At 39.1% G+C, this 12,500-nt stretch overlaps 1 protein-coding gene across 1 annotated transcript in view; it reads left to right on the top strand.

Annotated features, from left to right (window-relative positions):
• The window catches only part of LOC135212925 (galactose-3-O-sulfotransferase 4-like), a 20,860-nt gene extending 11,400 nt beyond the window's left edge, over positions 1 to 9,460 (top strand). The window contains exons 4-6 of the mRNA XM_064246666.1: positions 6,422 to 6,511; positions 7,120 to 7,347; positions 7,988 to 9,460. Coding sequence (XP_064102736.1) covers positions 6,422 to 6,511; positions 7,120 to 7,347; positions 7,988 to 8,608 — 939 coding nt within the window. The 3' untranslated portion in view covers positions 8,609 to 9,460. The remainder of the gene's footprint in view (positions 1 to 6,421; positions 6,512 to 7,119; positions 7,348 to 7,987) is intronic.
• The last annotated feature ends 3,040 nt before the right edge of the window (positions 9,461 to 12,500 follow it).

Raw genomic sequence — 12,500 nt, forward strand, 5'->3', positions numbered from 1 at the left:
ATAACACAAGAAGAAACACCGACGAAGTAATAGACAGGACGGAATGGGTAGAAAAGATCAGACAATGGATGAAGCCAGATACAGAGAGAACAAAGATCCCCTCCATGAAAGCCTACAACACCAAGAAATTAAAGGAGAAAACAAGTGAGGTCAATGAAATAATGAGACTAATACACACCACCAATATCAGAGAAAACAAATAAATTGACATATGCAGGACCAAGATTAGTAGCAGAACTGATGGGAACACGAACACCAACACCACCAGCACAACCAACCCAACAGAAACCAAAACAGCATCCTCCTTGGAAAAGGCGCCTGGAAAAGCAAATCATGGTGATGAGAACTGACTTGAGCAAACTGAAAGAAATGGCAGAAAAAAGGCTAAGAAGCAAGAAAACAAGGGAGGAACTCAACGAGAAATACAAAGTACACGAGAGGGGACTAAACAACACGATAGAGGATGTAAAACAGAGGCTTAAGGCCAAAGCACATAAGATCCAACGATACATGAACAGGAATAAGGGATACCAACAGAACAAACTATTCGGAACCAACCAGAAAAGACTATACAGCCAACTAAGAGGGGAAGACAACCACCAAGAAATTCCTGAAGCCGAACCAAGTAAGAGACATATGAGGCAATCCGGTATCACACAACAAACATGCAACATGGGTCCTGGAAGTCAAGGCAGAAGTAACAGGGAGGATAAAACAAAGATTCACTGACATCACGACAGACACAGTCAGACACCAACTAAAAAAAATGCCTAACTGGAAAGCCCCAGGTCCCGATGAAGTCCATGGATACTGGCTCAAAAACTTCAAGGCCCTACACCCAAGAATAGCAGAACAACTCCAGCATCGTATCACAAATCACCATGCGCCTAAATGGATGGCCACAGGAAGAACATCCTTAGTCCAGAAAGACAAGAGTAAGGGAAATATAGCCAGTAACTACAGGCCTATCACCTGCCTACCAATAATGTGGAAGTTACTAACAGGTATCATCAGCGAAAGGCTATACAACTACCTAGAGGATACAAACACCATCCCCCACCAACAGAAAGGATGCAGAAGGAAGTGTAGGGGCACAAAAGACCAGCTCCTGATAGACAAAATGGTAATGAAGAACAGTAGGAGAAGGAAAACCAACCTAAGCATGGCATGGATAGACTATAAGAAAGCCTTCGACATGATACCACACACATGGCTAATAGAATGCCTGAAAATATATGGGGCAGAGGAAAACACCATCACTTTCCTCAAAAATACAATGCGCAACTGGAATGCAATACTTACAAGCTCTGGAATAAGACTAGCAGAGGTTAATATCAGGAGAGGATCTCTTCCAGGGCGACTCACTGTCTCCACTACTCTTCGTAGTAGCCATGATTCCCATGACAAAAGTACTGCAGAAGATGGATGCTGGGTACCAACTCAAGAAAAGAGGCAACAGAATTAACCATCTGATTTTCATGGACGACATCAAGCTGTATGGTAAGAGCATCAAGGAAATAGATACCCTAATCCTGACTGTAAGGATTGTATCTGGGGACATCAGGATGGAGTTTGGAATAGAAAAATGCGCCTTAGTCAACATACAAAAGGGCAAAGTAACAAGGACTGAAGGGATAAAGCTACCAGATGGGAGCAACATCAAACACATAGATGAGACAGGAAACAAATACCTGGGAATAACGGAAGGAGGGGATATAAAACACCAAGAGATGAAGGACACGATCAGAAAAGAATATATGCAGAGACTCAAGGCGATGCTCAAGTCAAAACTCAACGCCAAAAATATGATAAAAGCCATAAACACATGGGCACTGCCAGTAATGAGATACAGTGCAGGAATAGTGGAATGGACGAAGGCAGAACTCCGCAGAATAGACCAGAAAACCAGGAAACATATAACAATACACAAAGCACTACACCCAAGAGCAAATACGGACAGACTATACATAACACGAAAGGAAGGAGGGAGAGGACTACTAAGCATAGAGGACTGCGTCAACATCGAGAACAGAGCACTGGGGCAATATCTGAAAACCAGTGAAGACGAGTGGCTAAAGAGTGCATGGGAAGAAGGACTAATAAAAGTAGACGAAGACCCAAAAATATACAGAGACAGGAGAATAACAAACAGAACAGAGGACTGGCACAACAAACCACTGCACGGACAATACATGAGACAGACCATGGAACTGGCTAGCGATGACACATGGCAATGGCTACAGAGGGGAGAGCTAAAGAAGGAAACTGAAGGAATGATAACAGCGGCACAAGATCAGGCTCTAAGAACCAGATATGTTCAAAGAACGATAGACAGAAATAACATCTCTCCCATATGTAGGAAGTACAATACGAAAAATGAAACCATAAACCACATAGCAAACGAATGCCCGGCACTTGCACAGAACCAGTACAAAAAGAGGCATGATTCAGTGGGCAAAAGCCCCTCCACACTGGAGACCTGTGCAAGAAACATCAGCTACCTTGCAGTAATAAGTGGTACGAGCACCTACCTGAGGGAGTGATAGAAAACGATCAGGCAAATATCCTCTGGGACTATGGTATCAGAACAGATAGGGTGATACGTGCAAATAGACCTGACGTGACGTTGATTGACAAAGTCAAGAAGAAAGTATGACTCATTGATGTCGCAATACCATGGGACACCAGAGTTGAAGAGAAAGAGAGGGAAAAAAATGGATAAGTATCAAGATCTGAAAATAGAAATAAGAAGGATATGGGATATGCCAGTGGAAATTGTACCGATAATCATAGGAACACTAGGCACGATCCCAAGATCCCTGAAAAGGAATCTGGAAAAACTAGAGGCCAAAGCAGCTCCAGGACTCATGCAGAAGAGTGTGATCCTAGAAACGGCGCACATAGTAAGAAGAGTGATGGACTCCTAAGGAGGCAGGATGCAACCCGGAACCCCACACTATAAATACCACCCAGTCGAATTGAAGGACTGTGATAAACAAACAAATAATAATAATAATAATAATAATAATAATAATAATAATAATAATAATAATAATAATAATATTCTTTGGAAGTTTGAATATCTTGTCAATGGTCCCTGTAGGCTTGTTCCATATGAATAGAATTTTCTAATAATAATAATAATAATAATAATAATAATAATAATAATAATAATAATAACTTTTCTTTGGAAGTTTGAATATCTTGTCAATGCTCCCTGTAGGCTTGTTCCATATGAATAGGCTTCATCTGAATAATAATAATAATAACAATGAACACCATATTCTTTGGAAGCTTGAATTTCAAGTCAGAGACCTTTTGGTGGGCTTGTTCCATATAAATAAGATTCATCTTCTGAACAGTATACAGTAATAATAATGTAGAACCCTTACTTTAAACAATCAAAGTCGTCCTAAAGTTGTAAAGTAACGTAGGACCCATACTTTAACCAATCTAAGTCGTACTTAAAAGATCTGTCAGGATAGACGAGGCTACATTAAGTCTTCTTGGATTCTGTTGAAGTTGAGTTTGCTAAGAGAATCTCAATGGCGCATTCTCGGGTTTAACTGGAGTCGATTTTTGACGTTTCTCCTCTTCCCCTTCCCCCACCCCCGAGAGATGCTTTCCCTGGAGGTCGTCTTCCGTCGTTTATCGAAACCCCAAAAATGTGTCAAGTCTGCGACGAGAAACTGGAGGAACTATACTTTCACTCATATGGCTTCAGTTTTCTTATGATAACGCGACCTTATTGTCACAAGCATCGAGAGCCTTCCAGAGACGCCAACGTAAAATAGAATGCAAGAGTTAGGCCCGGAGGCCAAGCACTGGGACCTATGAATATTGCGAGAAAGAGGTTGGAAAGGTGTAAAAAGTTATGTATATCTTAGTTTTACCAGACCACTGAGCTGATTAACAGGTCTCCTAGGGCTGGCCCGAAGGATTAGATATTTTTACGTGGCTAGGAACCAACTGGTCACCTAGCAACGGGACCTACAGCTTATTGTGGGATCCGAACCACACTATATCGAGAAATGAATTTCTATCACCAGAAATAAATTCCTCTGATTCCGCGTTGGCTGAGCCGGGAATCGAACCTCGGACCACCGGATTGGCAGCCGAGAGCGAAATCCACTTGTCCAGCGAGGAACTAATGGAAAGGTGTAACAGGAGGAAAACCTCGCAGATGCTCTATGATGCAATTGTTAGAAGGGTGTTGGATAGTAAGTTGGAAAGAAGACTATGAACGGAGGTAAAGTAAAAGGAATGAAAGGGGTTATAGCCCAATGCCTAGAGTGCACTTCTGTGAGGTGCACTGACGGCTCCAGGCCACCCCACCCCCAACCCCCGCCCCCATATGGGGCAGACACAAGGTATCGCGGGAACCTATTTTAACGGCTGCCTCCCTAAAGCGCTTTCAGAGAGACACAAAACTTGAAAAAATCTTAAGGTGCAGAGAGAGATGTTCCCCGCAACTTGACTTTCCATATAATCCAAGTATATTTCTGAAGATACTGACGACCTCTCGCGCTTGTCAATTTCGAAATATACTCGTACGAAAGATGTTTTTGTGATTTTGCGAGGCATTCCACCAGGTGGGAGAAGGTTAAGTAGACCAAAATTGCGAGGGATTGATTGTGCGATGTGAGATATGAGGGAGATGGGATTGAGCGAGGAGGAGGATGCACTGGACCGAGGGAGATGGAGGAATGTGTTGAAGAACCATTACAGCGACCCCAAATAGGGACAAGCTTGTAGAGAAAGATGATGATGATTCTAGCGTGAATAATAATAATAATGATAATAATAATAATAAGGACTAATAAAAGTAGACGAAGACCCAGAAATATACAGAGACAGGAGAATGAGAGACAGAACAGAGGACTGGCACAACAAACCAATGCACGGACAATACATGAGACAGACTAAAGAACTAGCCAGCGATGACACATGACAATGGCTATAGAGGGGAGAGCTAAAGAAGGAAACTGAAGGAATGATAACAGCGGCACAAGATCAGGCCCTAAGAACCAGATATGTTCAAAGAACGATAGATGGAAATAACATCTCTCCCATATGTAGGAAGTGCAATACGAAAAATGAAACCATAAACCATATAGCAAGCGAATACCCGGCACTTGCACAGAACCAGTACAAAAAGAGGCATGATTCAGTGGCAAAAGCCCTCCACTGGAGCCTGTGCAAGAAACATCAGCTACCTTGCAGTAATAAGTGGTACGAGCACCAACCTGAGGGAGTGATAGAAAACGATCACGCAAAGATCCTCTGGGACTATGGTATCAGGACGGATAGGGTGATACGTGCAAACAGACCAGACGTGACGTTGATTGACAAATGTTCTAATATTCTCAGAGACCAATTACAAAATGCGTGGAAAAGGTGATAAAAAAAAAAAAAAAAGACTTGAAGGAAATCAAATCCAACACAGCAGAAAGAAAGGCAAAAATAAAGATAAAACACACGACAGGTTTGGACTGAAGTATGCAAACAACACTTAGGAAACTAAGGACCGACGACACTCCTTAACTTGCAGTTACCAACTCACGGCCACTATTATCAGAAGAAGGACCTTTGAGACAGGATATTGTGACTTCGTAGAAACTTCTTCCTGATACTTGCAGCGTCTAGACTATTATTCTTCAGGACAACACAAACGCATATGCATATATAGATTTATATATTTATATATATATATATATATATATATATATATATATATATATATATATATATATATAGATATATATATATATATTATATATATATATATATATGTGTGTGTGTGTGTGTGTGTGTAGGTATATATATTTTGTAAATATATATGAATATATATATATATATATATATATATATATATATATATATATATATATATATATATATATATAATATATATATCCATAATATATATATATATACATATATATATATATATATATATATACATGTATAACTGAATCATGAAAGTTTGGATAGGGATAAATGCATAAATAAAGGTATAATCCCTATATGTCACTTATACGACCCTTCCATGTCCTCTCAGTTTCTCATGTATGTCAGTCAGTCTGCTAAGTAAAGGACGTTGAGTTGAAAAATCTTGCAGCTACTCCAGTGTTTCAGTTTCCTTCGTGGCTTATACCTTTATTTATATATACATGTACATATATGCATATAATCTATAATTAATATTATATATTAATATATATATATATATATATATATATATATATATATATATATATATATATATATATATAAAATCCCGTAACCAAAACTCATCCAACGTACATCCTTCCGTTAGCATATTTACTCTTCCCCATGAATATTCTTTTACTCATAACCCAGCCACCCTGACTTCAGTCTGCTGACGCCTCTCTCTCTCACTCTCTCTCTCTCCTCTCAGAACATCTTTCTTCGCTACGGATTCAAGCACAACCTCAGCTTCGCGCTTCCGGAGATCGGAAACTATCTAGGAAATCCAAAATTCTTTACGGTGAGTGCCTGAGCGTTTTAAGGCATTTTTTGAAGAATGCTTTCATTAATGCCTTCATGCTTGAGAATATGAATAGTATGGCTGACGAGTAGCTCCTTCGCTATCATGGGATATGTAAGGTTTCTTCGGTGGCAGGGAATATAAATGAGATTGTTCAGGTGGCTTCTTGAATTGGAGTAACTGGTAGTAAGTATAATCAATGAATGGACTTTTTGCCATATTGCATATCACTATATACGTGTACACACACATATATATATATATAATATATATATATATATATATATATATATATATATATATATATATATATATATATATTATATGTATATATATATTTATACATATATATATACAAATGTATACATATATTTAGGATATATCTATTATATGTATGTATGTTTGTATATGTATGTTTATACATGTAAAGATCTAGTCATCCATGATCTTTTTTGCAATAATAGAAACCTTCATTCAGTTATAAGAAAAAGCAAACTGTCTGAGCAGTTCGTTTCCCTTTACTCTCATAGAGAAAAGTTCCATTCAAACTATCTATTTTCAGCCTAATACCATTTGACATCCCGGAGTATCAAGTCTGTACCTTCCAGGCTAAACTTGTGCCCAGAAGCCTCCTACCGCCGAGTGGCAAAGTCGACATTTTCGCAGTCCACACGAGGCTGAACGTTCCGGAGCATTCCATGATCCTACACAACGACTCAAGATGGGTCACGATCGTCAGGGACCCTTCGACTCTGTACGAAAGTCTCTACAACTTTTTCCACATGGGGGAGACTTTCGGCATCGAACTGTCCCAGTACAACACCCAGTCCATGAAGGTAACTTCTTTTTCCACATGGGGGAAACCTTCGGGATCGTACTGTCGCAGTACAGTATCCACTCCATACAGGTAACTTTTTCCAACATGAGGAGACCTTTCGAATCAAACTGTCCCAGTACAGCATCCAGGCCATACAGGTAACTGTTTTCCAACATGGGGAGACCTTCAGGATCCACAAATGTAACTGTTTTCCAACATGGGGAGATCTTCAAGGTCAATGAAGGTAACTTTTTTTCCAACATGGGGAGACCTTCAGGATCGAGCTGTCCCTGTACAGCATTCAGTCTATAAAGGTAAGTCGGTTCTAGTAAATTAAGAAGAATAATCTTCATTGTCACCTTCACATTTTCAGAACAGAAGAGAATATTGAATTTAGGCCAAAGGCCAAGCGCTAGGATCTAAGAGGCCATTCAGAGCTGAAAGGGATATTAAGAACAGAGGTGTCTGAAAGGTGTAACAAGAGGAAGACCTCGCAGTTGCCATATGAAACAATTGTTAGGAGAGGCTAGACAGCAAGATGAAAGAAAGGATATAGGATTAACATTTTCAGGAATTTTATAATCATGAATGATAACAATAACGATGTCTTATCCGGTGGTTCAAAATCTTCTTACGTAAAAATCAAATTTTCTCCGCAGAGGCTGGAATCCCTTCCGAGGTGGGGTGGGAAATTCGGCAAGAACCAGATGCTCTTCGACCTCGGTTACCCTGACAACATGTCTGTCCCGGAGCTGAGCGCCGCCATAGACTCCCTAGACAAACGGTTCGATCTCGTGATGGTTTCCGAATTCATGGACGAGTCCCTGGTCCTCCTGAGGCATCTACTCTGCTGGTCCCTGCACGACGTCGTCTACTTCACCAAGAATGCCCGAAGGGAGGAGGTCAAACCGACTCTCCGCCCGGAGGTCCTGAGCGCCCTGAGTGCACTGAACCGCGCAGACGTCCTCCTCTACGACCACTTCTTAGCTAAGCACAGGCAAGCCGTCGAGGACTTCGGAGCCAAGAGAATGGCGGACGAGGTCTCCGCCCTCAGAAGCCTCAGAGACGAGTACTTCCAGGACTGCGGGACCCACGAGGTCCAAGGCCGCGACAAGAGCTTGAAGTTCAAAGAGTACTCGGGCCTGGTAAGTGCTTACGTCAGCTCGAACAACTCCAATCAGAACTGCTGGTTGCTCACGCTGCCCGAGCTACACCTTCTGGCTACGCTGAGGAGTCGCCAGAGGGAATCGTTGCTGAAGCTGAATGAGAGTTCGTCTTAGGAAAAGCATTACTTTTTACAAACCAACCATTCTGTTGGTCTTATTTATTTTTCCTTTATTATTTCACAACGTCAGCGCAATTCTCGCATGGAAAAGAGAAACTGTTGCTTTTTTAGGTCACTGTACATAATCAGATATGTACATATACATGCCATTTAATTTAATCAAGACTGCATACACACATACACAATATATATATATATATATATACATATATATATATATATATATATATATATATATACTTCATATATATCCAATGTAACACGAAGGAACACGGACTTGAGAATATCCTTAAATCCACGGTAGAGAGGTAAGTGAAACAGGGACTTGGAACACGTACTTTCGTAGTATATTCTACATTTTCATGTTCGCCTTTCTACCTTGGATTTAAGAATATATATATATATATATATATATATATATAATATATATATATATATATATATAAATTTACATATTCACCTACAATAATATGATTGTTATGAACTAGTCAGTCACAGAGCATGTAATAAGTAAACTGTCGATATGTTTGTATTCAGATCGACTCCGAAATGTATACCTAGTGTTTTCCTTGCAGTGAGGTGGACGTAGTTCGTGAATCAAAAATATCAAACTGACATATATATAAATGTGATACTTTTGTGAATAACATCGCAGGTTTTAAGTGCCTTCCGTATTGCGTGCAAGCACCAATGCAGTTTTCAGTATCCCGGAGTATTTTCTTAAAACAGCCGTTGGTTTCATTTTTATAATTGTGCCATGAATGAACACACTTTCGCGTGAGAAAGTCAACGGATGTGTTCGTGTTTTGTACATTTTGTTATCAGTAAATCTTGATATAGCTTGGTACCAGCATTTTGATTTAATACCTTCTCGTAAAAAATGGAAGATTCTCCTTGAAACTTGATTTCAGGAAGCACGGATTTATAAGCGATTTATTAACATCGATACAAATGTAAAAATCAGTGATTTATAAAGGGGGTGATATTTAGAAATAACAGAAAGAAGAATACCGAACCGAAAACGGTTACAGCTCTGAGAAGACACTACTGCCTTTTATTACAAAGCTTACTTTAATCAAACTCTATTATGATACTCAAGCTGTGCAATATCGCAGGATAGCATATAGCATGAGCACAAGACGCTACCAACCATAACAATAACGACTTACGAGCCACTGCTTACGCATCTCACTTACAAGAATATAGAGAACTCAAAACGAAAGCTGATACGAGCTACCAGATGAAGAAGGTGAAATGAACCAATTGCGTCACCTGACCCTTCCTTTTTTTCATAGCTAAGGGGCCAGAAGTAACAATACATGATAATTTCTCGATGCTAATCGACCATCTGAGAACAAGTTCACTTTTTATTAGCGCTGGGACCTAAGAGGTCATTAATTATATACTAATAAAGTATATACGAATAACCCTTGTAATGGGTCAGTGACGTTGGAAATTCTACGAGTCTACCTTCGAATTTGTTCGTTGTAAGTTTTCTTTCAAGACTAATACATAAAAGAAAACGACTTGTTTCAAGTATAACTTGCCTGGATTATCGGGTGTCCATAAAGTCCCAGTACCAGCACAAGTGTTTATTGCTCAGAAACTATATAACATAGAGTAATGCAGTTTTTTTTGTAAAATGTTCTAATTTTTCTCAAGTGTACACTCAGAGCACCTCATCTTACAAAAACTGCATTACTCTATGTTGTATGGTTTCTGAGCAATAAATACTAGTAATGGTACTGGGACTTTATGGACAACCTATATGTAATAAGGCATAAACGTCTCTCAATAAATATATTTTAACTTTGAACCAACAAAGACCTCTTGAATTCTCGATTTTCTCTCACATTTTGCATAATAGAAATGAGAGTCAACGAACCGGAACCGGAAATTATACGAAGAAACCCTTGGTATTCAAGGCAGGATTAAAATTCTATTATAATTTTTATTATTATTATTATTATTATTATTATTATTATTATTATTATTATTATTATTATTATTATTATTATTTTCAAATGGATTATTTGGTTAGTTTTTGAGATATGGCGTCACGCTTTTTCTGGGAAGGTTCGGTAACCTACTCTGCTACAATTGGGGATATGCGATATAGGAAAGACGGTGACGTCAATTAGGGGAATGTTTGATGCCGGTGTGGATTCTGGAAACCCCAGAGGTGGGAAGGAATTTCAGTTGGTCACCCTCACCCCCCACCATTCATAAAAAAAAAAAAAAAAAACAAAAAAAAAAAAAAAAAAAAGCTCCCTGAAGAGGAATTTCGTCGTAAAAAAATGGTTAACATCGAACTTCTCTATATATCTTCATGTCTTGTCTTATCACTTTTTTTATATATTTCACATTTGTCAAGTGTAATAGGTTACCATAATATGATGTAACAGATGCCCGTTAAAGAAAAAAAACCGTTGAGCAACCGCGAATCTTTGTGTCTGTAAGTTAACATAAACTTACGTAATCCATTTTACCAGCACTATCCGTGAATGCATTAAAAAATCCTAGTGGAAAACTGTCATCAACTGTAAAATTGCAATTGCGTTTACGTAAGGGAGAGGGAAAGAAATCTTGATAAATTGGTCGGGGGCCACAACAGAGCGATAAAGTTGGTAAAACAGGCAGTGAATAACCAGCAATGTCGGGCTCTCACATTTTGATAATTTTTTTTTTTTATTTATTTGGTAACCATCAAATTAATTTGCATAAGTGAGATCTCATCATTCTTTACTTCCCTGATGAATTTCAAGTCAATAATAATAATAATAATAATAATAATAATAATAATAATAATAATAATAATAATAATAATAATAATAATAATAATAATAATAAACACAGAAATTAAACTACCTCGATTCGTCAATAGAAGCTATTCATTCAGACTTATTTCCTGAGTATATATGGAATGCCAAATACCCAACATCCGGACTCATGCCCACTTGCATACCGGTCACCCTCCCTCCCACAAAAAAAAAAGAAAAAAAAACGCCCACACACACACACACACAAACACAAATCGTCCGCTAGATAAAAAGGTTATGCGGCATTTTTTGCAACACGCGAGTAAATCCCGATTGAGAATCGATGACTTTCAAATAGCGATAACATCTTGTTTACGAAGCCGTGTGTGACCTTCCGAGCCGCGTATGGATCGGCTGCCCCGACAATCCATCCTAATCAATCCAGAAGAAACTCGCTGGGTACTTCAAAGGTGAAAAAACCGCTCCGCATTACGAGCAATTGTCGACCTTAATGAAGCCGACGCTTAGCATTTTCATTTACGTCACATTTTTACCGACTGTTTTAAGGATGGAATGTTTGTTTGTTTGTTTATTTGTATGGTGTTCTTACGTTGCATGGAACCAGTAACGGTTATTCAGCAACGGGACCAACGGCTTTATACGTGACTTCCGAACCACGTCGAGAGCGAACTTCTAGCTATCACCAGAAATACACATCTCTCACACCTCAATGGAATGCCCGAGAACCGAACTCGCGGCCACCGACGTGGCTGGCAGGCCGGCCCAAGACCGGAAATTGACAATAGAGGAAGAAATGCAATATGAATCAACTGTTAGAAGGTTAACAAAAGGAAGATGATGGAAGAGAGAGAGAATATGAAAGGAGGTACAGTAAAAGAAATGAAAGGGGTTGCAGCTAGGGGCCGAAGGGACGCTGCTACGAATAACCCTAAAGTAATGCCTACAGCACGCTGCGAGAGGTGCACTGATGGCACTACCTCTCCTACGGGAGAGGGTATGATAAGCGATAAGCGTTTTTCAGACACCGTTTGTCGTAATTGTATTCTCCTTGCATTTCAATACATCTTTATATGTTTATTAAGATATTAATTCTTTTTTTTTTAGTAA

Source organism: Macrobrachium nipponense, chromosome 42 (assembly GCF_015104395.2).
Source record: "Macrobrachium nipponense isolate FS-2020 chromosome 42, ASM1510439v2, whole genome shotgun sequence".
In the NCBI taxonomy this organism is placed as follows: domain Eukaryota; kingdom Metazoa; phylum Arthropoda; class Malacostraca; order Decapoda; family Palaemonidae; genus Macrobrachium; species Macrobrachium nipponense.